The sequence below is a fragment of the Falco rusticolus genome, chromosome 7, assembly GCF_015220075.1.
Source record: "Falco rusticolus isolate bFalRus1 chromosome 7, bFalRus1.pri, whole genome shotgun sequence".
Lineage (NCBI taxonomy): Eukaryota > Metazoa > Chordata > Aves > Falconiformes > Falconidae > Falco > Falco rusticolus.
This window is the reverse complement of record NC_051193.1, coordinates 67,175,598-67,201,984: the sequence shown is the minus strand read 5'-3', so window position 1 is coordinate 67,201,984 and position 26,387 is coordinate 67,175,598. Positions and strand designations below refer to the sequence as shown.

Here is a 26,387-nt window from a genome sequence, read left to right as displayed (position 1 = left end):
ATACATAAAATAATTATCAGAGCCCAAATTTCTTTCATTTAATATGCCTATTTCCCTGTTTCTACTGCTATGATTAATTGCCATATTATCCTGAAGGCTTGCGAGTTGGATAATTCTACTCAATCAACTACAGAAAGTTCACTTTGTAGCCAGCTGAAATTATGGCAAGCCTCTTGTCCCTTGTCTTTTTATAACAGGCTTTAACTGCGTCTTTGCTGCATGTTCTCAGTTGAACTCGCTAATGTGTTTTCAGCCTCTGATGTACTGCTACCTCTTGGATCCCTTGAAAAAAAAACTAATAACAATTAAAAAAATTTAAGCTAAGGATAGAAACCATGAGCAGGCTTTACTTCCCAATTCGGCATCTTGGATCCCACACGTCACTGTTTATGTTGACCTATTTGTCCAACTTTACGTGCACATGGCTCTACAGCATTAGAATTTTGACCTGTCAAGGAGAATCATCTGGAACAGACTAACACACCAAGAATATATGAATACACCAAGAACCACATTGTGCAAGCTCAGCTGTTTGCGGAGGTCAATAACTTGTCTTCAGCACTGGCTTGCACAAAATGCCTAAGGAACAAAGTTACCAGTAAGAGAGCTTCTCTTCACCATTTTGAGCTTTCTATGACCAGAGAAGTGTGTACTATCCATGGTGAAGAGCAGATCCAGGTCATCAAGTCTAATCACCAACAATAGACTTGCTCTTTACAACCTTCCTCATACTTTTGTCACAAGAACTTATGGGGAAAAAAAAAAAATTCCACTAACCGTCATTCCACACTGGGTAAAAAAAAAACCTCTCTCCTGCTCATTATTCCTTTGGGTACCTGCTGAACCTCCTGTGTTAGACATGGTGAGTAAACATTCTCTACATATCTTCCCCATACTACTTCTAATTTCATAAACCTTTAAAAATGTTTTTCAGCTGCCTCTTTCCCAAGACAAAAAGTTCCAGTCCATGTAGTTTCCTCTATATCCTTTTTAAGATATGGTGAACAGAACTATGTAAAGATTTACACATGCATTCCCTTTTATATTCTATTCTTTTCCTAGGAAATTGGAATATTCAATCTGCCTTATTTTTGCTGAACGCAAAATTGACATATTGAGAGAACTATCAAAGAAAATTCAAAGATTGTTGTAGGGCTACAGCCAAGCCATGCGACACAGGAGTTTGTGGCACGCTTGCTGACACCAAGCAGTGGAAAGCTGAAGCTTCTGTAAATCCTCCCTACCTTACCTCCACACCCCCACACTCCCCCTGGGCAGTCTCTCCTATAAGAATTTTACAGCTATCTGCCCCCACATTATTCCAGCTCTTGCAATCATTCCCCAACCACATTCTTCTCCCAAATACTTTTATTATTGCTGTCAATGCCCTTGCTGTTTCCTTTATTCATTTTCCTGTTCAATTACTGATTTCTCTTTTGTCCTTGAGCCTTCTACTTCCCTCCCATGAGACTTTTTTAGTTAAGAACTATGTAAAGTTGTCTCTTGAGCCTATGAGCATCATGCAGTGAAAATGAAGCTACTCAGCCCTTTATTAGACTATATGAATCCATGGACGTCAAATTCAGTATAAACTCAATCATATTTCACTCTCACTCTGCATGTGAGACCCTCTCACTTTGCAGCTTACACTTGTAACTACAGGTAAAACATGGACAGAAGCAGCTAAACCATTAGAGAAAACAGCATTTTCACCAAAGCAAGTATGTTTAAAATGAAATAGGTTGTATACTCTTCCATTAACCTCTCACTAGATATCTGATCACCAAACTATTTCCCCCCGAGGACAACAGGCCAGCCTTCCTTCAAGTCTCGGATGTTTCATCAGAGAAATGCCTTTTTAATGGCTTTTAGTATACTGAACATTTGATTTTCACAGCCAGAACAAAGGTAAAAAAGCACAACACTCTGCTTGATTTTACTCCCCTGCTCCCTACCATGTGTTTACCACCAGAAACATGTCTGAACACAGTAAAGAGGCCTGTTCGTTAGTACATCGGGGCCTGACATGAGAGGGAAAGGCAAAGAAACTGATGGCAGAAGAGACTTTGTGCGAATCGATGTGATGATATCATTTGGTGGCAAGGTAAGACTGGTGCAGGCTTTGCTGAAAGCTATAAAATACAACTGCACACCTGCCACTAACCAATGACTTTCTTCTTGCCTTCTTCAAAGTCCAGTGGCCCATTCTGCCCAATGGCCACACAACTAGTCACACCACCTCACTCGTGGCAGCTACAGAACCCAGACATGACAACAGGCTAATCCTGCACTGGGGAAGTCCTCAAAACCCTTCTGAATATCCCTTGGAAAAATCTGTGCTGCTATTCCATCCCTGAGGGGCAGAGCCCAACCTCAGAGCAAGCTGGTTCTCAGCCTCCTACTAGTCCCAGTTTTTACACCCTGCGTTATTTCTCTGATGATGGGCTTCAAACAATCCTGGGTGGGCTGACATCTGTCCCACATATTGACCTCTTACTCTATCAAGTCTTAGGTTCTTTTAGGTGCAAGTTATATCTACATACGAGTTTCTAAACATATACAGCTGCTAAGTTTTTACCATTTCCTGTCCCCAAATCACCTCAGAAAACAGTGACTCCCCCAAGCATGTTCATTATTTGCAAGTGTTTGTTGAATCATTTTCCTAAATAAATTACACCCTGCATGAGTGGTAAGATTGTTTATTTATGATTAATAGTTTAAACCTTGTGATTGTTTTCTGTTCTTCCAGTTGAATGACTCAAATTTTCTAAGCAAAGTACCATGAATAGTAAAGATACTTACGAGCTAAGTCTGAAAAAGCAGCGTAAATTACAGTTGCCACGATGTAAACACAAATTAGATACCCAAGAGTTCACAGAAAGCTAAGGGACAGCCAAAATGGCAAAACACCATGTTCTCAGAGATGTACTCGCCTTCGTCTGGCTTTGCACTCCTCCCAGAATTACAGTTCTGGGGATGTTTCCCAGTTAATACCCAACCCTGTTCCCCTAATGAACATCCTGCATACATCTTTGCCCGCCCACCTGATCATGGACCAGAGCTCTTGCTTTGGTCCTGGGGCTGCAGTCAGCACAGAATGTTTCAAGAACCAGGGCTCACAAGCTGGAAAGTCAAACATCGCATCCAGGTTACTTACCCCTGAACTCTCCATGCTGTACTAGTTATCTTGTTCTATTTTACCTTGAAGGCTTTCAGTCCCTTTGAGCTTTTCTTACTTTAAAGTAATTCAAGTTATTCTAGAAATTGCCATTAATATAACTGACACCACTACATCCATAAGTGCAAGTGCCACATATATGAAATTTTTAGGCTGCAGAAAGCATTAGTTTTAATTTCCTTCCACATCTGCACTGCAACTCAGGAAATCATGTCCAAGACATTCTAATATACCTAAATTCACATGCATGTGCAGCAGTACAGAAAAGGAACAGACTAGCTCTTGTGATTTCCAATTATAGACCCTTAAATCTTAGATTATGATTTTTCTATAACAAAACTATTTTCCTCTTTTTGCCCAGCTTCTGAAATTCAGGGGTTAGAACAGAATTCTACTGATTTTATGCAGCATTACTTCAATAATTAAAATGTTTTTAAAAATTATAAATACTATTTTTTCACTATACTTGTACACAGATCAGCCTGACATCACTACAGTTTACCTCTAGATAAGCTGTAACACACTGCAAATTCATTGTGTTTGCTACTCATTTTCATCTAAAGACAGGACCTTGAGCACACCGCCTGCCGGATAACATTATTTTTAGTGCAAGCACACCAACTGCCCTTGCTGAAATGTTTCAACACTAGGCAGAGAGCTGAAGCTCTTAGCACAATTCAGACCTAAGAAATCTATACAAGCAAGTAACTCACGCCCCTGGGAATGTAACATTACAACTCTGGTAAGCTTGTAATACTCAGGTTTCATTAAATCCTGTAGGAAATCTCACTGAAGATAACTGGAGTTTTTCCCTTGAGAAGATGAGCAGTAAAAAAAAGCAAGTGATAGCAGTAACTCAATGGCAGAGGTAAAACCAGAACCAATACAAAAAGCAGCACGATTCCACCACCTTAAACAAACAAGGGTATTAGTCCCTATGCCACAGTAAGACTATGTGGAGTGTAAGAGCATCTATCTAGTTAAGGACTATTCAGTGTAATAGAAATAACAAGGAACAAGGAAAGTGATAAAGCAATAAAGCAAACAGACACACAAATGCTAATGAGCAGGTTATAAGGCAGACAAAGACCAGAACTCTAACTCTTCAGTCAGATTGAGGGGCTGTTAAAAGGAACTACTCAGGCATAATCTGGGTAGGGGGAGATGAAGATTTTTGTGAGCGTGATGGGATAGTTGAAGGAGTTTGTGGGAGTGTACCAAAACCATGGAATATTAGAAAGAACTTGTGGCGTTATGTAAAAATGATGGGATCTTTATGTGACAAAGGCAAGGAAAGTAAGGGATAAGGATGGATAGCACAGGAACAAACATGGGACATTTGTCTGAGACCTAAGCCTGATCAACAGAGTGTATCTGATCTTATTAAATCCTATTATTGACTTTGCCTTTGTAATCTCACTCTATCCTATGCAAGTGCCGCAATGTCCAATTGCCAGCAGCTGGAGAACAGACGACGGGTCACCAGGCCTGTGGATATGGCTGCCAGCAACAGAGAGACCAGAACACAACAGAGATGTGGGTGCCAGCAGCTGGGGCAGGGATCATGCACCACTGGGAGTGGGGTGTGTGCTGCTGGTGTCCAAGTGCCAGCAACTGGGGCAGGGACTGTGGCTCACAGGGCCCATAAGTCAGCAGTTAAAGAAAACAGGCTGTTTATATTTCCCTAGGGAATTGAATTGTGTGCACACAGACACATACTTTGCTAGCCTTAAACCTTAAGCTGCACTAGCCAGGAAAGACTCCAGGATTGAGTCAGTAACCAGGTAGCACAAGGTCCATGCATGGACATGAGATCACCACCTGGTGAGCTAATATTTGAGGGATGCATGAGAGCAGTGCATGTGTGTGCATCTGTTTCACTACCGAACATCAAGTCAAACTACCTGGTAAGCAGGGGAGGCACTGCATACTGGGTAAAGGGCAAGGGCCTCGGCAGGGATATTGGAGCCCACACTGGTACTGGAAAGATCTGTGTATTTGGGAAGCTAGAGAGCAAGAGCTGATGTTTGCACTAATGAGCTTCAACCCCTACCAGCTAGAGAGGAGAAACAGGACTGGGCTATCTGCATTTGCTTTAGGTCACTGCTGGTAGTTCATGATGTTGGCTAATTAACCTCTACAATTTGTAACTGGTCTTGACTGGCTGACAGGTCTTAAAGCTACATCCTTCTGGTTCCTCCTGACTAAATTTCTCATGAAAGCCATGCCAACAACTTATTTTCTAACATAAAACAGAAGAATATTCTTTCCTCTCTCCCTCGTTCCCTGTGATTGGGCACCTAATTGTCACCGATCAGGTGATATTAAGCTTGGTAATTTTCACCTGTGCTCCCTCAGGTTACTTAATTAACATTTCTGCTAAGTCTCTTACTTTGCATGTGGGCCTTGCTAGAATTATAACCCTCCTTCAGCCACAAACACTGGAGATTTAGGAATATTAATCACCTTCTAATTGTTTTCTCAGAAATAAGTGTCCAGAAACACATACTAAAACAAAGTAAAAAAAATTATTAGAAAGCTATGAAAAGTAGCCTGTCTAAAACTGTATATTTTGCACTCATAAAATAAAAGTACATGTCCTTTCTGTCAAAAAAAATATCTGTCAGAAAGCCAGTGTTATTTTGGGACAGAAGTCTTCCCCCAGAAGTGGTTGAAGCCTGTCCCTTTTTTTTTTTTAAAAGCAAGCCAAAAAAATTTTGAGAATATTCTGCAAGGATGATTCTTGGGAAATTGCTCCTCAGAATGTACCAAGCTTCATACCTCTCTGGTTCTGCAGTTTTACATTAAAAAAAAAAGTCAGGCAAGAACATTTCCACAATCAAAGTAAAAAGCAGTCCTGCTCTAAAGCAGAAAGTTACATGATCAAACTATTGAGACAGAAGACAAGCAAGAGTATGAGAAATACTCAGAAAATTATGCATATCGCTGAACTACTCAAAACTTACACACTTCCATTCTCCTACCTTGGGAATGACTAATGATGCCATACAAGTATTTAAACAAGTCCAATTCAAAAACCTCTTGAAAATTCAGGTAACACTTTCAGTAACTAAATCTAAGTGTACCTAAAACACAAAGAATGCAGTCTGAGTCCTTACTATTTGTCTGCTCACTTGGACTGGTGCATCAAAGGCCACTACATTCTGGCATAGAGGAGGAACACAGCAAAGCCACCTTGGCCTCTGTCTAAAGCTTCATAGGAGAAAATGCGAAACTGATTAAGGAAAGCAATAGGAATTTTATGGCCACTGCACACTAACAGAAAGGCAGCAATAAATTTATCGCACTCTTAAGAAGTACAGTGTACATCAAATTAACTGCAACAAACTCAGTCTGCAATATTATCTAGGGTTTTTTTATTTGGAAGGTGATTAATTAAATTCACAAAGACTAGCGGTACGGCTCTGGCTTAGCCCGGCTCTGTACTGCCGAACCTGTGGCGAGGAGACACCGTCCCAGTCCCCACCCCGAGCAGAGGGCCTGGGGCCACCGCCCGCCAGCCCGGGCCTCCCCTCCCCGGCTCCCCGCGGCACGCAACAGCCGCGCTTCGGGGGATGACGCCCCCACCACCCCTCACTACTGCCCCCCACTTCCAACCGCTACAAGCGGCCACCGATAGGCCGCCCGCCCCTCGGTGGCAGCGGCACGGGCCCCACCGCAGGGAACCGCCACCCCGCTCCACAGCCGGCCTCAACGCTTCCGACAGGAAGGCTGGCGCTGCAGCCAGGCACCAGCGCCCAGCTCGGGGCCGAGCGCAGAGCTCCGACCAGCCCCGGCCCCTCACGGCCCGGCCTGCGGGCGGAACGGCACTGAACGGAACGGCCACTACCGGCACGGCCCAAGGGCTTGTGGGTGATGTAGGCCCTGCCCCGCCCCGGCTCCCAGCGAGGCCTGTGCGCCGGCGCTTCCCGCAAGGCACTGTGGGTGCTGTAGGAACGGCCCCATCAGCCAATAGGAGGCGTCGTTTCGGAAGGGCGTGTCCGCGTCGCCGGCTGTTCGCTGAAGGCCATTGGCCAACACGAGGGCGTGACGGATGCGCCATACCCCCCTCGGCGGGCCAATCGGAGCGGGCCATGTAGAACTAGTCGTTCTCTGGGGGGCTGCGTGCGCCGCCGCCAGCAGTCGGTCGTTGGCCGGCAGCGCGGCCCAGCGGATTGGTGGCGGCGGCGCGGGGGGCGGGGCGAGGCAGCCGGAGTCGGGGCCCCTCGGCGGCGGTGGCGGCGGCCCCTGAGGAGCCCGGCGGGATGGGGCGGCGGGCGCGCCTGGGGCTGGTGCTGTGCCTGGCGGCGCTCTGGGCCGGAGGGCTGACGGCGGCCGGTTAGTACCGGGGCTGCCCCTCCCCCGCGCCTCGCTGGGCCTGGGCTCTGCGGCGGCCTCGCCCCCTCCCCCCCTTCTGTGGCCTGCTGCGGGGGAGGGGGTGCGGGCCGCTGCCGCCGGGGGTCCGCACCGGGGCGCGGAGGCGGCGGCGGGGGAGGGCAGCCTGTGGCCTTGCTGGGGCTTCGGGGGGCTGGGAGCAGCGCCGGGCCGGCGGCGGGAGGGGGCAGCTGGGCGCCTGTCAGCTGCGTGGCGGCGGGGCCGGGGGCGGCGGGGCCGTTGCTCTCCCTGCCCGCCGGCCCTGCCGCACCGGGGGCTGCTCGGTAGGCCCGGTGGGGGCCAACGCATTTTTCCATCTGGCTCCTGCCTCCGAGCAGCTGGTTGGAGCCTGCTCGGTAACGCTTGCTCTGCTCAGAACCCCGGTGAGGTATTTCCCCCTCCCTATTACGCGTCTTCTTGCCGGGGAGCCGGTGGCGCTGATGTTAGCGTTGCTAGGACGGTTTTCTCACACAAATATACATAGAGCATTTCTAGGGATTGCATTATGGCCCTACTAAATAGTTTTTTCTTTTTTTTTTTCGGTTTTTTTTTCCCCCTGCTTCTTCTTAAGCAGCTTGGGGCTAGTGTGCTTCTCATGTGTTGTCATCTACTTCCTTTCCAGGGGTTTCTACCTCCCACACGCTTCTTCGCACCGCGGGTGGGAGGGGGGGATGTGCACTGCATTTATTTATATAGTGTTTCTAAAGCCAGCGAGCGCTCCTTTAATAGTCAGCAGCCCTCTCCAGTGCTACTGGGGATGTGCTTTTAGGCTGGCAGTGATATTTCAGGAAGGTAACTTTACATTTTCTCTAGAGGTGAGTTCTGTGGTTTGAGGTTCATTTTCATGTACGCAGTAGGAAGTTGAAATTTCAAGATGTTACTGGAGTTCAGATGAGATACCAGGCACAGTTATATGCACTTTGTAGGTGGTGGCATAAGCCAGCAGGGCACTTCCCAAGGTGTAGAGAAGATAGAAGTTTTGCGGATCCAGAGAGATGTACCCAGACTTTGAATAGTATGTTCTCGCTGACAGTGTATGTAGAGCAAAAAGCTAAGGTGTGATGAGACTGTTCATGTCAGATGAACTATCTGTTGTTCATGTGGAAGTTGGGTGACAACATTAAGAGCTGTTCCAGCACACATCTATGGCTGTGCTAGCGTGCAGCTCTGACGCCCTGACTGCTTGTCCACTGTCACGGTTGTGTTTGTGACTGTGAAGTTCTGATAGCCTAATTCAGCCTTTGAAAACTGTATGTTTAGAGTCAGTTGAACTGATACACATAGTAGACCCAAGAAAGCACATGGTGCAGTACATGAAGGATTAGGAGCTGTTGGCAAACTTTATATTGCTACTGTGAGGTAAAACTCTTCGTTAATACCCAGAACTAATTAGGAGAGGGTATTTGGAGACCAGGTTTTGGCAGCAGATTATAATAGGAAGACCTACCTTGCTCCAATTTTTGTCAAGAATCACTCTGAAATAGAATAAGCTGTCATCACTTCATTGATGTTTTGATTTCCTACAGTAGCAGTAGGACTCATTAGAGTCTGGTGCAAGCCTAGAGACTGCATGTAAAATGCTTCCTTGAATATTTGTTCATTCCTAATGTCTGATCTGGAAACAGTCATCTGGAATGTGAGTACATTGAAGGGAGGGGTTTTAAGAAGGATGAGTAAAAATGGTGCAAGCATTACATTTCATGACTTCAGAAGATGTTTTTAATGCGGATATATATTTTTTTTAGTAATGAGTCTTTTAACTATAGCTTTAAACCCTAACTCTGTAGTCATAAACTTTGCTTGAATCAATTTATTGAAAAGTTGAGGTGAATGCAAGAAAACACAGGCCTAAAGAAATGGTTGCTATTTTTTTAAAGGTATAATATTAATACAGATTATTAAGAAGTTGAACACTGGGGGCTGGGGAAGGAATATTATGGAGTCCATGGGTATTTGGCTAAAGCAGCTAAGAAATGGTAACTCTGTGTGTGTGCCAGCCAAAGCTGCCTGTTTCTGCTTATCACAGCAGCAGTGGCCCTCTGCTTCTTTTGATCATTCATTAAGAACACTGGAAAATATCTTCTGCTTTTTTTTTTTTTTTTTTTTTTTTTTGACTGCCAGTGTTATTTGATTCCTGCGATTTTTTTATTCCCTACTTTGCAGACTAAAAGGTAGAAATTCGGTCATTCTGCCCGAAGAGAGGAAGTGATTCTTCCTCTATCCTGCACCTTCTGTGGCAAACTTCAGTGACAGGCACAGATTTCCATACTGTCTCATCAACTGGTAGGACCAGCGAGCACAGTGATATACTTACAGGAAACTTACGTCCCTGTTCTCTCAAAAGTGAGCTTAATTGCTTTCCCTGACCCTTCTGATTTTATTTACCTAACTGAAAAACATTCCCCAAACTTGTTGCCTGATAGGGATTCTCAATTCCTACAGAGGAACTGTGGGAGAGTAAGTTTTGTAAATAGTTAGCAATTGCAAGGAGACTGGAAAAATGATTTGTATTCGGGGCAAGGGCTGACCTATATCTTAGACTTGTAGTTGTGCTAAAATGAGTGTGCTGCACAGATCATAGCTGGGAGTGATTTGCTTGCTGCCAAGGATACTTTGAAACTAGTCTTGCTGTATAGGTGCAACTTTGTGGATTTTGTGTAACTCACTGCAGGTTTTAGAGGTTCATGTAAATAGGAATAGAATCTGTGCTATGGAGTCTGGTTTTGTGCCAAATTTAACAGTTGAAAACTTGATGAGAAGCAATCTGAGATGATTTTTTTTTTCTTAAGATTTCCTTTTTTCCTGCAAGAACAGGATAAACAGGGTTTGCATTCTCTTTCAAAGTCTAAGCAGTCACTTGTGCAAAAAGAATATTGAAAGGAATAACTAAAGGTACCACGGAAAATCTCAGATGCTTGCTTTAAAGCAGTCATTGGCAAACCTCTTCAGTTCATGCATCCCCTCAGTAAAAAAAAAAAAAATTGAGCATGCATCTTCAATGTTTAACTTGTAAAAAATATACATTCTGTACCACTGTACTAACATGTTATGTACATCATAAAATGTGCACAAAAACAGAAATGAAAAAAAGAATGAGATAAAGATGAAATAAACCCTGTATTAAGAAGAGTTTTACTTATTAACGGTACAAAAAGTATTTTTTTCCTGCACCCCCAGTGGGTTTGCCAGCATGCCCCCTGGGATGTACGCACCCCACTTCAGAGATCACCGCTCTGGAGCGTGCAAACTCTTACTAGTTGCTTTGCTGTGATAGTGTTTGAAGCTTGAAGGGCTTGGCAAAAACTGGAAGGAAACTGACTACTGTGATCAGATAGGTCATTCATCAGAGCTTTGGGAGATTGCCAACTGCTTGCACATACTGAATTTTTGGCTGGCTATTTCCCGAAGGTGAGTGACCGTTCTAACTTTGAAACTAATAGTATTTCTTGTCTGGTAGTAACAGTATTTAGCTTTATAGGCTGTCAGTTGATTTGTTCTAATACAGAAAAACTTCGGAAGTGTTTGCTGACATTGTTCTCGCTGAATCACACCGCATAGCTCTTCCAATTTCTGCCCCTCTCTCCAGAGTGCTCTCTTGAAAATGGGAATTCTCACAAAATGGTAGGTTCTTTATCCAGCATACGGTAGGATCTTTTTGTCTAGCATAGGCTGTCAGCGTACTTTTGCTATATTTAAATAGACTGATTGAAAAATGGTCTTTCTAATTGAGGAAAAATGAATGTGTTTTGAAGCAGATTTTAATTATATATGAACTGGTGGATGGTTGAAACAAGTATTTAGCTCTGTGAAGTGCTGTAGAGTCTTAGCTGGGCACGAGAGCACCCAGCAGTGTCTGCAGCTCAGCACTGTTTGTAAGTGAAGCATTCTGTACAGCAGTGCCTGTTTCAGCCACAAGTATTTTTGCCTGCTTCTTCCTTTTAATATATCATTGCATCTTCCTAATTTGTTTAACAAATGGTGGGATTAATTTCCAGTTGTCAGTTTCAGAAGAGGTTTACAGAATTAGGCAGCCTTGGTAACAGACCCAAATTGGAAAAAAAAAAGTCAGTAACTTTTTTTAATTTAACAGTGGAAAAACAAACTAAACTATCAGCTTTAATCTCTCAAGCAGGTGCACAAACATAACATCTGTGACTTTGTTCAGTAGTTGAGCCTTGACTAATAAGTCATTCTTGGGTCATACTGTGACCTTCCATCGGTCTTTCATTAACACTTTCAGAATAGTTTTATTAACTGTTTCTTAGAGGTAGACACACTTCTGCAAGTAGCGGGGGCATATTAGTCAGCAGTTCTCTGAAATAACAAGGCTGTAAATGATCCCTCCTCTGATCACGTTATCAGTCATCACTGCAACCTCAGCTGACTAATTTAGAAGGAAGTCCCACAACTGAGAACATTTAAGCTAGTATTTTGTTGTTGCATTAGTCCTATTTTGGAACCACTGTTTTGAAAGCTATTCTTCAAGTACAACTTCTTAGTAACAAAGCTGGTTCCTTCAGAGAGAATTTACATGATGCAATAGAAATGAAATAGATTTATTTACTTACAAGGAAGAAAAGCAAACGCTTTAATCAGCTCTACCTTACCTTGCTGGGACATCTCTTGACTTTCAATTTAGTAAACCTTTTGCATATGAAGTTACAATAAAATTGTTCTTTCATAAGTGTGCATAGATAGTATACCCTATTTACATTTGACCTTGTGTGGTCTTTTATTGTGAAGTCAACTTTTCACAAATTGAAATCAGTTACTCGGGCCTTTACCAAAAAGCTAGAATGGTCTGGTGCTGTCAGGCATATAGGCTGGTTTTGAGCAGACACCCTAGCTGGTATAGCTGTTAAAAATAACTTTATGTTTGTTACTACAGTAACAGGTACTCTGTAAGTGCTTTGTACATATTCATAGCAGCATATAAGCTGCTGGGTAGGTTAACCCTGTCTTGGTTTTCCCTCACCCCGGAAGCATGTCTGAATCTGCTCTGGAGTTTGAAGTTGTAGGGGTGGCATTCGGTTTTAGATCAAAATTATTTACGATAGTAGAATGTAATTTGTGGGAAATAGGGTACATTCACATTTGTCTCATAGTTTCAAAATAGAAATGACTAGCAAGTATCCTAAATGCATATGTACTTTTACTGTATTTAAAAGCCAACTGTTACATGGTGATCTGAAGTGTTGAAGTTCAGTGGTAGAACTTCTTATGACAGGAGAATTAGCCTTATCTGTTAGATTTCTCAAGCTGAGAAGCACGGTAGTCTCTACCAAAAATGCAGCTAGCCTTGTTTTTTCCTTATGCCTCTTTCAGTGTTTTTTTCCAAATTGGTGCTTGTTCTTATGCTCTCTTGTTTGCTGCTTGCAGAGTCTTTTTCATCTGGAGTGTTCTTTGCTGTTGCCACTAGTTTTTTCTGAAGGGCGCTACATGCTTTCATTTTTGGACCTGCAGGGTACAGCTGCTTACCCGTGTCAACTGTTCCAGATCCTCTTTAAGCCTGTTTCTGCTGGCAGTCACATTTTTTGAGCTTTACATCCTCTTCAGTATCTCAACAGACTATCATCTATTTGTCTCACCCGCACTGTCAAACTTCTTGTCACCTTAGTTTTGCAGCTTCACTTATAAGTCTTAGCATTTTTTTAATGATTTTTTTAAAAAAAATATTATGCTGTTACAGCTTAGAAGTTGAGCCTCATCCTTTTACTTGTTCTAATCAAAGGTTATACTTCAAATAACAACATGAAATCGCTTTCTGGAATCTGGCTTCCAAGATTAGCCCTTTCATTGCAAATAGCCGCAGTTGCTCTGTTATAATAATAGTCTTCAAAACATGAACTAATAAAGTGTCGTATTTGTAGTTTGACACTTCAGAGATTATTTATCTCTGGTCAGACACTTCTACTTGAGTGGGGGTGAAAATTATGCCAGTTTTGTTTGTGGCCAAACACTTACTGAAAGTCAGTGGAGTTCTGTAAAGTTTTGGAGAGCTCTGTTGGCGTTCAGTAGTTGTGCAGGTAGCCTTTAATAGCTAACCACAACACACTGAATGGTGTATCTCATGTACAGGGCGCTCACTTCTAGCACTTCAGGTACTAGTCACAGTGCAGGTCTCCAGCCTGCCAACACCTTACCACTGCAATAGGGCATTACACACCACAGAGTGTCAGAAGGGGTGGGGAGATTTCTAAAATGTAGGAGTTAGTGGCAGCTTTGCTTAGTCATCTGTTTACATTTTGAGCTTTTATTTCCGTTTAAGTGAATTGTGTACTGGAGAGGCGGAGGCCTGTAGCATCTTCTTACAAATGGGGCTCGGAGTGTTTGCCTAAATGAGGTGGTATCAGATACTGATGACTGAGAACAGTCACATTTTGGCTGCGATAATTTTAGAGGCTTTCAGCTGAGGTGACAGTACAAACCAAGTTGTTTGAAGCACAGTGAGCAGCTCATTTAAGTTACAGGAACAAAGAAAATAAGAGACACAATTCTGCAAAACAATGGTAAAACTGTAATGAATAAGCTTTTTTACTATCTTCTCCCTCCTTTTCACTTCTATTTCTTTAGCTTTCTGCCTAATAGCCTTTGTTCTTTACCATTTCTTCTCTTTCCAGTCTTTCTAATCAAATATAGCCCATTTGGATAAGAAAGGTGGCAGTTAAACAAGGCTTGAAGCTCTTGAACAGTATCTTAAAGACAAACCAGTTTCTCATGGTTCCAAAGAGACCTTTATATCAAGGTTTCAATATGCTGTTCAGGCAGAATGAATTGGCAATCTATAAAGAACATTTAATTGTGAGTGGAGTGGTGTTAATGTCATTTTCTGATTGCTACTGAAGCTGTTTATATTAAAGCTGATGTGGTGATGAAAAACCTTAGTTTCCGTAGGCCCTTTTCACTTGAGCAGTGTAGTTGGACTGGAACGCTTTCAGACTGTGTAGTAATCTAGAGGATTGATTTAGCTTTTTAAAAAAAAAAATCCACACTTTTTTCCACTATTGGGCTCACAGTTGTGTTGGCATAATTTAAGGAAGAGGAAGATCATCTCTGAAACGTTTGATTCTTCCTGTCAGGAAGGTCTTTCTGAAATGCATTAGTCAACTTAGTACACTGGAATATTTCAGAACCATGGTACAATATTGTAGCTGAACTTATTTTTAGTTTTGGGAAAATTACTCATGGAGAAGCTTTTTACTGACTTAAAATATCTCTTCTAGATGAAGAGGGAAATCAAGATGAATCACTGGAGTCAAAGGTAAGGAAATAAGTTTTTAGTCATTCTGGTTTTCTTGTGGAGTGAGAACAAAGGTCTGAAATTCAGAACTATGATTTGATTCCTGTTTTAAACTGTTCTGTAGCTCTTGCTGTCTCATTGATTTCTTCTGTACATCAGAAGAATTAATGTTGTATCTTTGAAGTACAGTTTTAAAGAACTGAAAGGGATAGAGTCAGTGAGAGCTGGTAGAGGTAGCTCAGCTTACTTTTGATGCTACTGTTGAAACTGTGTGGTAAGTCATTATGTCTTTAAAAGTAACATGGGGTTTGGCAGCTGCTGCTGTTCAGTTTCTAATCTTCTAAATTATGTGGCTGCTTTCCTTCAGACTTTATCTGCAGAGGACCAGGTAAAGGACCATTCCACAGGAACTCGAGTGGTAGCAGGTCAGATCTTCCTTGAATCAGGGAAATCTGACTCTCAGTCAGAGAATGAAGAGAACTTTCACGGTCAAGAGGAGGAAAAAGGGAATTCGCTGGAAGAGTTGAACTCTCTAGAAATGTCAAATCTATTAAATAAGGATTTGGAAGAAGCAGAAATACAGAGTCCAGGTAACTGCTCACAGATAACTGCTCACAGACTTTTGAATAAGTGGCAAGAAAGATGCGTCTGAGTAGCTTTGGCACGTGGATGAACACAAATAGTAATTTTGAACATATGAAATAACTAGTGTCTTAACCCTTCTCAAATGGAATGGTAGTTGCTGCCTTTTCCATTAGAAAGTAACATCAAAACGTTTGCAAATATATTGTGATTGCAATCTGAGTGGGGTTTTTTAGATCATTTGCAAGGGTTTTCCATAATTCTCGTGGTTTCCATCTTGTTGGAAAGCTTTAACTGTCGAGTGGAGAAAGCCCTGAGTTGTTAAAAAAGGGCTCAAGTGCACATACCATGCTGTGTGTATGTGTACCAACCGTAGAAGAAGAAATTGCCTCAGTCTTCTAGCCTACTGGCTGTTTGCCTGGAGAGTCAGTTGGCAGAGAAGGAACAAACTGTGATGCAAAGACAGGCTTCCTAGGACAGCATTGGGAGCCTTAGAGCAACTAAATTGCGCATAAACTTCAGAAAGTTTTTAAACGTAGGTAAACTTTATGTCCTTGTGCCTAAATTCCCAGGAAGTTCTAGTATTTCCTTTTTACTACTATTAATAAAAATATAAATTTAGTATGATTTTTTTTTTTTGACTGCAGTTAGTAGTAGATGATAACTAGATGGCACAGTTGAGTACCCTAGCCTGTGCAGCAAAGACTTTTCCTTTTCACTTGTCCATAAAAAGTAAATCTTCAACTTTACTGAAAAAATATAGTTACTTGGGTAATATTCGTATTTGTCTATCTTCTAAACTCAGATTTGAATGTGAAAAAAAAAAAGCAGATGTTACGAAATGAGCTCTGTTATATACTAACTTTCAGGGTTTTCTAATAAGCCTTCCTTATTAATGCAGAACTAGTATACAGTTTGTAAAAACTGAGTAATGGGATTAACTATTGCTGTTGATAGGTGTGGTGTTGTACAGGAAAAGGGTATACAAAATCCATTAAACAGCTTGCTGCCACAAAACAGTGAGCTAAGCACCGTATTTAGTCAGTGCAGTCTATTTCAAAAGTAAACTTTAGGATACTTTTAAACTCGCATCAAAAAGGTGTAACCAGATGGCTTGCTGCTTGGCAGCTAAGGTTTTGTGCTGCACCTGTCAAAGTACTGCAAGTGACTTTCAAAAACCATAAATTTTAAGTCTGGTGCAGTTTTTGGAACCTCTTATGAAGCAAATAAGTGATGTAAATGGAATGATTGCTGTTTTTTTTCTAAAAAGCAATTCTGAAGGAAAAGTACTAAGGACAGCTTTACTGGCAAACTCTTTAAGCAGGACAGGAATCTACTTCTGGTACAGATGTTATAGCACTTGAATGAGCTACTGATGACAGGACTGCATTAAGGAGATTAAAGCTTTTCTAAACACAGTTTGGCTCCTGTGTATGGTCATGAGATTGCATGGAAAAAATAATATTCTTCAGGTTTCCACATGTGTTTTGCAGGATATTGAGCAGAAAAAAAAAATTAATCTTAAGTTACTAAAATTAGTACTACTAAGGATTTTTACCGTCTAAGAAAGAAGTTGTCCTGGTCTCTTCTGATTAGTCAGGAGGTCTTGTGTGGTAAAATGGGTTGTTTTAGTTATTTATCTTTTGTGTTGTATGTTTTTGTAACAATAAAGTTCCATACTAACAGTTTTTGCTGAAAACTGCCCGTGAGTTTATACAGAGTTGGAAATACCTGCTGTGTTTGTTTTCCTGTTTGGAGGGGTCTTACAGGAATGTAACCAGTTCTTATAAGCAGTTTGTATATGGGTGTCCTGCAGGGTAAAGTATGAGATGAGATATAAGTAAATAAGAATGAAATACAATAATAAAATACTATATACTTTGTTTAGACATACTAAAACAGGTAAATTGCTACTTGCGTGCTCAGTTTGACAAAAAGCCGTTTATCCTTAGAGTAAAATATTTGCCTCAGTTTGTATTTATTACTCTTTAGGTACATGATAAAATAACTGGTGAGCATTTTATCCTGTGATCATATTGCTGTGTTGCTTCAGGGGTTAGTATTTGTTTCTGTCTGGTGTGTGTGGCGGGGAGACAGCATTGTAGGTGAATTTAGAATTTTAAAAAGGCAAGAGGGAGGACTGGGGCAGAGTAATTTCCTAGCTTTAGCGTACAGCTAACTGTCGTGCAGAGCAGCGTGTAAATGGTTTGTGTCCAATTGCTTTCAATACAGGAGACGAGTACTAAACAATACAATTAAAACTTGAACTTCTCAAGTGGTGTTAAACTCCTGGACCTGGAGTTTGTTCAAATGACAGCGATAAGAGGTCTCGTCAGTTGTAGTTGTATGTACCTTAGCGTGAGCTTGTACGTTACTCTGATTAACAGGCATCTGAAGGGATTCTGGGCTAATTGCATCTGGGCACATTATTTTTTAATTCAGTTTCTGAAAATAACATTTTTCCTTGTGTGTTACGGGATAATTAACTTGGAGTGGTGTGGTGGAACATCTGCCAAGAAATCAAATTATGAAGAGCAATTTGAACAGGCTAACTAATCCTGGAGACTTCATTATGCTTCAAAAAATCAACATGAAATTTTTTTAATTAGTATGATCTCCAGCCTTACAATTATAGACCCTAGAAAAAAGAACTAACTTTATCTATAACCACAAGAATTACAAACTTAACTTGAAAAAACACTGTATAATTGACATTCTCAATTGCATGACTATGCTAATGTCTTCAAACGAAGCGGAAAACAACGGGTGGATTTAGCTTAGTGGCAGAGAAAAACCTTTATAAAAGGGTATTTGAAATAAATTCATTTTCAAAAAGCAATGATAATTCTTAGTCTTCATAGAAGATTGATTTTATTTAAAAATGTTGCAATATTGGAATCAGTAAATTTTGATGTTCTGGTGCATGAGAAATGATAAATCGTGCTGTTCAAAATAACTTTGAATGTACCAAATATATTGGCAAAGTGAAATAAAGTTTTCAATATAAGTATTTGCAACAATAGAATATGACTGGAGTCGTAATGATTTCATTAAGTCTTTCCTTATAGTTGTATGTTCTAAGTGTACTCCCTGCTGATATTCAAGTACTTTGTGTCGCATTTGGTGATGTGAGCAGTTCTGTCATGACTGTGTCTAACCCTGGGGCTAAAATGAATATATGCACCGTTATGCTCTTCAAGGATAGTTTTTGCATGAGGAAGGGTGTGCAGGGAAGAGCAAGTGAAAGGAAGGGTTGTTTATTTTGGTAGGCAATAAAAATATAACTGAGATTTGCTGCCTCCAATCTAAACAAAAATGTTTTCTTTGCTTAGAACAAAGGAAATTTAGAAACCACATACTTTCTGTTTCGTTTCCTAATTAAAAATAAGAACAGTATTTTTTCAGGTGCTATTTAGAAAAATAATTGCTTTCCAGGCTTTTGTAAATCTGAAATTTTACTGAAAACTTTTATTAAATGCAGTTCATAGGAATTAAAGCCAACATAAGAGTGCTTTCCTGTATGTAGTAGATGATTTTAATTTGTGGAATAAAGGAAAGCAGCCTAATTCCCGGAAATGTATTTTCAGTTTTGACAGCTATTGGAGGCACAGCAGATGGTGAACCTTGCCACTTCCCCTTTCTATTTATGGAGAAGGAGTATGCAGAGTGCACTGCCGATGGGAGGGAAGATGGCAGGCTTTGGTGTGCAACAACCTATGATTACAAGAAAGACCAAAAGTGGGGCTTCTGTGAAAGTAAGTACCTTGATCTCTAGTTCTGGTCCAAGGAATGCTTTCTTAAGCTAGTGTTTTCAGTCCTCTTAATGCCCTGCTATACATTAATGGCCACTTTGTACTATGATACACAAGTAATTATAAAGGCAAAGTTCTAATGACCTAGAAGATTACAATGCTAATGCCAATTCCCAAAGCTATTTGGGAAGTCTTGCAGTGGAGGCATCTGTAAAACTCTTAGTTTCTGAGGCTGTAGGAATGTAGGGGGTTGACAGTGTTTCCCCTTATACTTGCTGATTTGTTGCACAAAGGCCATCCTTCTCTAGGAAACATCCTCCCGAAAGAACGTTTCTTCCTTGCACAGCTTGCTTTGGAGCAATGAAAATTACATTTTAACAGCAAACTTGTACATGATAAACGTCACGTGGGAAGAAACTGTCTACCAAGATATCCAACACCTCCTTTAGACAGCTTTTTATAATCACTTGGTTTGTTTACTGGTTCCAGAAACATATTTCTGGCTGTAATTTCCCTTTAGAACCAATAGGAATTTTGAGAGAATAGCCTTGATCTGTGTAATTGGAGCTCTTAATGTACTCTTTTCTTTTTCTTAGCTGAAGAGCAGTCTAATAAGAGAAGGCAGATGCAAGAAGCTGAGGATGTTTATCAGACCGGAATGAAAATCCTTAATGAAAGCAATAAAAAGGCTCAGAAGAAAGAGTAAGTCTACCTCCTCCACCCCCACAAGAGAATGATGACATGGCTGGTCACTCTGGCTTAATTGAAAAACAACTTAAATGAGTTGCCCTGACACTTTGCACTTCATTGGACTTAGAATCAAACTATGCAGTGATAGCACTGAACATAAATAGTAATTTCAGGGTGTTTAGAAAAACAAATTTATGCCTGCTTTCCTCTGAATTCACGAAAATTTGTGTAAGATTGATTTCTGAAGAGTGGTGATCAAAACGTTGAGTTAATGCAAGATGGCACTGCAGTTCTCTAGCCACAATTTATATGTGGCAACTGCCCAGAAGAAAACTGAGAACATGATACCACTTATTTGTCCTTTTTCAAATGTTTATTACGGTCTGGTTCTCCTTCTGCTTCAAAGATTAAGTGGGCAAAATCAGCATTTCTTGTCCTGCTCTGGTTTTGTTCCTGCTTTCTAATGTTTTCAGTCATCATAAAGATAGTATTAAACTTGATCTCAACAAATTGTTAAAACACTAATAATTAACGTTGTATGAGAGAAAAGGGTAATGCTTTTAGGTGGAACCAAAAAAGAGAATTAAATGAGTGTTCTGTTCATTCTGGTCTGTTTTCTACTCTGTATATATCCAACTACTGATGAAATAGTTGTCAGCTTACCACTGTAATTAAGAGTAGCTATGTAATTTAGAACTCCCTGGTACTCACACTGACATTCTCATCAGTAAGTGGTGACTTCAGGCTGCTGATTATTATGTGAGCGCTATTACCATGTTAAACTTGTTCACGGAGATAAGGGAGTGTATTTCTACTTTATGTATCAGGGAAACTGAAGTTGTCCATCACACCTTGGTGAAGGCAAAGGGAAACAATATCTGTTAGACTCTGCTTAGTATTCTTTTATATAAAATAATGTAGGAATTGTAAAACAATAATAGATCTTGGTTCTCTTGAACACCTTACACTTTTCTTAGAAGACAAAATTATATGAGAAACCAGGTGTGCCTCAGGCTGTCCTAAAGAAAGAAATCAAATCTGAGAATAGAAGGGAGAAGTAAATAAGAATCTTGGAATGGTATCAAAGGTCCATGAGAAAACGAGTTGAAGCATGCTTGACAGTACCGTGCTTGTGTCAATGTTTAAGGACAGTTTTTTAATTGCTGTGAACCTATTTTGGAGGACTACTGTAAGTTCTGAGGCTGAAGTAGAAGGAGGAGTTTCCAGAGAACTTTCTCATTGTTACAATGCTTTTCCTCATTTTTCATCACAAAATTGATCATGTATATAGTTGTCTTGGACCCAGCATTGGGGTTTGGAATGATTTTGTGCTCAACAAATCAAAGAGACTCCATAGTCTTTTTTTTCAGGCTTCTTTTTTCGGTCATGATCTGTGAAGCTATCAAACTAGCGGTCCTACTAGATATCTAGTACGGGGCTTAAAATTGTTGCTATAAAACCGTAATCATTTGTCCTTAAACTTTTCATCTGTCTTACAGGGGAGGAAATGCACATTGCTTTGGGTATGGAGCAGAGTGAACATTAAAATGCAGTTTGTTAGCTAAATCATATGGGTTGTTGCATAGATTGATGATTTGGAGTAGAACAAATTACAGTAGTTAGATGTATTTGTGGGAAATAGAAGCAAAAACAGGGGAGCAAAACACACACACACCCCAGATCTTCAGGCTTATGAATGGAATCTGCATCTTTGCCTCAAGGTGACTTAGAAATTGTTTTCTTTTAAGAGCATATCAATATCTTCTGAAAGCGGCTGACATGAATCATACCAAGGCAATGGAGAAAGTGTCTTATGCTTTGTTGTTTGGGGATTACTTGAAGCAGAACATCCAGTCATCGAAAGAACTATTTGAAAAACTAACAGAAGAAGGTTCTCCTAAAGGACAAATGGTATGTATGTCCGTAGATTCTACGGAAGTTTTGATAGGTTTATAAATGGCTTCATAGATTGTGCTTACTCTAAGGTGGTTATATAAATTGTTCTTGTGTCCGGAATAGAATGAGAACAGTAAGTGCTATCTGTTGCCTGGTCAAAAAAAAAAAAAAAAAAAAAAAGGGGCAGAGTACTGCTCTTTTAAATGGTTTGAAAACTTGGTGTAAAATGTTTGGTTCTGGTTCAAGAAATAAATTTTATTAATTCTGGCCTAAGCATTTCCTAATCCTGGCTACTGATTGCCTTTACCTTTTTGAATTTCACCAGTGCCTTGCTTTTGTTCAAAGATTGTCCCCCAAATGCTTCTGCTTCTGCATGCTGCTGGCATTACTGAGGGTGCAGTAACAAATGTCACCTGCACCCCAAGGTAAACACACGGAAGACACATGGAAACAAGTCTTCTCTGTGAGTGTAAAAAAAACCCGGCATTAAACCACCAGCAATATGGTATGGTGGTGGTCTTTTCATTTAAGTTCTTTTCTGTTGTATGACTGACTAGGTTGGATGTGTAAGTCAGAAAACAGGTAGATACAGGTGACTCCAGACAGCAAACAGCTGAACTCTGTGTCTTTTCTTGTGGTTTGTTTGGGATATTGCAGCTTTTCATCTGCAGTTTTATCTTTGAGATGGGTAGATACACACAAGGTTTTAATCTAGGAAATCATAAACTCCTTAGGAATCTTGAAAGCTGATTAGTGGAACGGGACTCACTTTGTCCATTTGCCTTTGAAAATTATAGAATTGTTCAAACATAAATGATCATGTGTAATATCATAAAATGTGGGTGTGAATAATTTTAATGCCTCAATATTTGCATGTACTTACTGTTTATTTGGAAGTGTCAGCTTCTTTAGGAATTAGCCAGTTTCATTTAGTTCTTAGGCTACCAAATCTCATGCTGTTGCCTGTTTAATGTTGGAGTGCTGATTTATCATAGAAGGCAGGAAGGTGTTTTCTCTAGAAACTTTGTATCTTGGTGAAGACCTTGACTTCTATTGGTCTAGAATTCCATACTGCCTGCATGAGGTGGTTTTTTCAGGGGGTGTGTGAACACCATGAAATCTGACAGCTTTATATATACGCTGTTACCTTCTGTGCTACTAGTTTCTCCTCTGAACCACGCAGCTGTAACAGGTGTTACAGATAGAGCAATAATTATGTAAATTTTAAGATCAAAAATAACTTTTGGAGAAGGAAAAAAAACAAAAAACAAAAAAAACCGCAACCAAACCAAAACAACCCACACCTCAGCCAAACAGTTCTGTGCATTCTAACTGCTTATATTTATAGTCATAAATGCAACTAACCCGTGGCAGGACAGATGCAAAACAGTAAATTCATAGGATGTGTTAGACAGTAAATCAAGCAGTAAGACCAATCCAAAGAAGGTCATGGTTCATCTGTGTTTGCCCTGGTGTACAAGTCAGATAGGACACGTGAATAACCTGACAGATGTTGCTGATCTTCACTTGAGGGTCTTTAAACTGGGATATTTTTACTGTTCAGGGCCTTTGGATCTATTTTTTTCATTCAGGGAAGCAGTAGTTTCTTTTTGGCATTCGATCCACTAGAGTGAATTCTGGTGAGATGTGTTTATTGTTAGTGTCCTAGGCAACTGAATAATTTAGAAAATCCATACGTTAAAAGGGGCAGGGAAGGGCCTAGATGTAGGAGGTACCAAAGTGAAGGTAGAGCTTGGTATATTATTTGCAACTTTGAACTGTCGTTCGACTTCTTTATGTATTCCAAGAAAACTGATTCTGGATTTGTCAAAGGGTGTGCTAACAAACTTCATTTTATTTCTAGGCTCTTGGATTTCTATATGCATCTGGTCTAGGAGTCAATTCTAGTCAAGCTAAGGTAACTCATAAATCTTCAGTGTGTGCTCTTGTATTTTATCTTGGAGGCAGATGTTAGATAACCAATGATTATTTTTTTTTAAAGGCCCTGGTGTATTACACTTTTGGAGCTTTAGGAGGAAATCTGATTGCCCATATGATCTTGGTAAGTAATGTAGTTAATAAACTTTATACATGCAAGAACTTTTTTATACTCTTAAATTTTTTATGTGAGATTTGCATACACTGGCCAAATATTAGAACATCATGCATGCATTGGGTGGGCAGTAGGACTCCTATTACTTCTTGTTAACCTAAGGAAAAGTCTGCTTGTTTTAAGCTGTATACTACTATGAATTTAGATGGACCATATTTACATCTCTAAAAGCAGAAGTGTCAGACTTTTAATTTTTATAGGCTAATGAGAACTGTGAAATCCAGAGATCTTTACAGAAGATGCTGTTTTAATCAGTATTGTGAGATTTAAGACAAAGTGCAACGTGTGTAAGTAAAAGGCTTTAGGTTTTCACCCATTCGTATCATTCTGCTTATTTGCTTTTTCCTCAGTAATATCTGAAGTATACTGGCTACGCTTAACCTTTAATGGTATCAGTCTGTCGCTTTTAATGTGGACACGATGGACTTGTGGCCTTTGTTTTGCCTATGGTGTCGGTCAAATCTTGCTCAAGTAACATAAAAAAAGTTTGTAAACTGGGAAGCAGTGTGTTGTCAAATAACTAATAGTCCCATATGTGTTTATTTTCCTTTCTAGGGTTACCGGTACTGGGCTGGGATAGGAGTCCTTCAGAGTTGTGAATCTGCTCTCACTCACTACCGACTTGTAGCTAATCACGGTAAAAACTTTTTACTGAGCTAATGTTCTTGACTTTCTATATATTTCTGTATTGTTCACCTAGAAGTTACTAGAAGTACTATCAACACTAACAGTATAAAACCAGAGAATTCCTGCTGTTATCTGGCCCTGAATCATGATACCCTGTTTTCATCGCTATTGACATGTCTTTAATTCTTGGAGAGTGTCGAAATAATTAATTCGCTCTGAGTAACAGTCTGAAGCTCTGTAAAGATCTGTTTTTACTAAGTTGCAGTGTAATATTTGTATGGAACAGAACTCTCTGAAAATTTATCTTATCTGTTTTCCAGTTGCTAGTGACATTTCTTTGACTGGTGGCACAGTGGTTCAGCGAATTCGCTTAGCAGATGAAGTAGAAAATCCAGGAATGGCAAGTGGGATGCTAGAGGAAGACTTGATTCAGTATTACCAGTTTTTAGCAGAGAAAGGAGATGTACAAGCACAGGTAAGATTAAGTTCACCTACTGGCATGCAGAGGTTTTCAGGAATTACCGGAACAGCTTTATGAAATAGGGAAAGATGCTGGAGTATTAGTTTCCTCTTCCTCCTAAAGCAACCTGGTTGTTGTTTCCTGATAAGTTTTTATGAGAAGGGGCTTATATTTTAGAGTGTTTAAGATAGAACTTTGACAGTAAATTCAAATTTTGTGGAAAATAAAACTTAACAATTTTAGTATCTTAGGGAAGAGGATCTTGACTTTCACTAGAAACCAGCCACACTAGCTTAAGATAGCTGTCTTTAGGTGTTGTGGAGGAAGCCTTGATCAAAAGAACTGGTCGTGACAGGGGACCTGAATTTCTTGCTGCTTCTGCTCTTACATGACTTTTGCATGCTGCAGGCTTGACCTCTTCTACGCAGTGCAGGAGGGGAGGATGCCGGTACAGGCAAATTGTCACAGTTCAGCTTGGTTATATGTGAATTAAGAATTAGGCAGGCAGAATTTGAATGAACAGTTACTTTGTATCTAGGACAGTCACATCACTCTTATCTAGGGTAAAATTTCTGCTTAAGCTAATGTGGAAAAATAGGACTGTACTGTAGTTACTGAAGCAAATCTGTGTCTTCTGACTTTGTGGTGTCTTTAACTCTAATAGGGTCTGTCTTTCTGCGTGTAATTAGCTCACTGGTATCTGTACTACTAGAAAAAACAGTCCCTAGAGAACAGTGACTTATTTGTCATGGAAAACTTGTTTTTAGGTTGGCCTTGGACAGTTACACTTGCATGGAGGAAGAGGAGTAGAGCAAAATCATCAGGTACCCTTTTTATATCTCTCTGATGCGTCTTACACTTGGCAGAAAAGGAGGAAGTATAGCTGAGACCACAGTGAAGCAAAAGTGTTTAAGTACCACTGCAAGGTATTTAATGACTTCAGTAAATTCAGTAAAAAAACCAAATAAATAAAAGACTTCAGTCTTGTTCAGTAAAACTTAATTCATTCAATAAAACTTAATCTTTATGTGACTAGTACATGGAGCTGGCTTTCTTACACAATTAGTTTAAGACTAATCATCTCAGAAATGAGGAACTCAAAAACAAAGACCAGGTTTTCATCAAGTAGTACTTGAAAGTGGCTGAGCTTTTGTGCATGTAGTAGAGTCTTCATGACACATTGTGTATGCATTAGTAATTAGTCCAGTTTCTGTGGCTTGCAAGGATATTTTGCTTCTGTAGACACAAAACAGTGCAACTTTCAACACTAAGGATATTAAGTGTGCACAGAAAATAGAACTTCTGCTGATATAAGCCAACCCAGCTACTGCTTATAGAAGTTAACATAGCTAACCTTTTCTTAAAATATGTATTGAAAAAATGGACAGCTGAGGATGTGCATCCTGAGGATTATTTCAGACTCTGCTACCAACCAGAAATTTTTTAATGGTCGTGACTTTTAAAATACCTTAAAG

At 40.3% G+C, this 26,387-nt stretch overlaps 1 protein-coding gene across 2 annotated transcripts in view; it reads left to right on the top strand.

Annotated features, from left to right (window-relative positions):
• Window positions 1-7,383: 7,383 nt before the first annotated feature.
• The window catches only part of SEL1L (SEL1L adaptor subunit of ERAD E3 ubiquitin ligase), a 34,096-nt gene continuing 15,092 nt past the window's right edge, over window positions 7,384-26,387 (top strand). For both annotated transcript variants that reach the window (XM_037394022.1, XM_037394021.1), the window contains exons 1-11: window positions 7,384-7,516; window positions 14,776-14,813; window positions 15,160-15,382; window positions 18,962-19,129; window positions 19,723-19,828; window positions 21,565-21,727; window positions 23,577-23,630; window positions 23,715-23,774; window positions 24,381-24,462; window positions 24,773-24,927; window positions 25,680-25,736. In XM_037394022.1, the coding sequence (XP_037249919.1) occupies window positions 7,444-7,516; window positions 14,776-14,813; window positions 15,160-15,382; window positions 18,962-19,129; window positions 19,723-19,828; window positions 21,565-21,727; window positions 23,577-23,630; window positions 23,715-23,774; window positions 24,381-24,462; window positions 24,773-24,927; window positions 25,680-25,736 (1,179 nt within the window). In that variant the 5' untranslated portion in view covers window positions 7,384-7,443. The remainder of the gene's footprint in view (window positions 7,517-14,775; window positions 14,814-15,159; window positions 15,383-18,961; window positions 19,130-19,722; window positions 19,829-21,564; window positions 21,728-23,576; window positions 23,631-23,714; window positions 23,775-24,380; window positions 24,463-24,772; window positions 24,928-25,679; window positions 25,737-26,387) is intronic.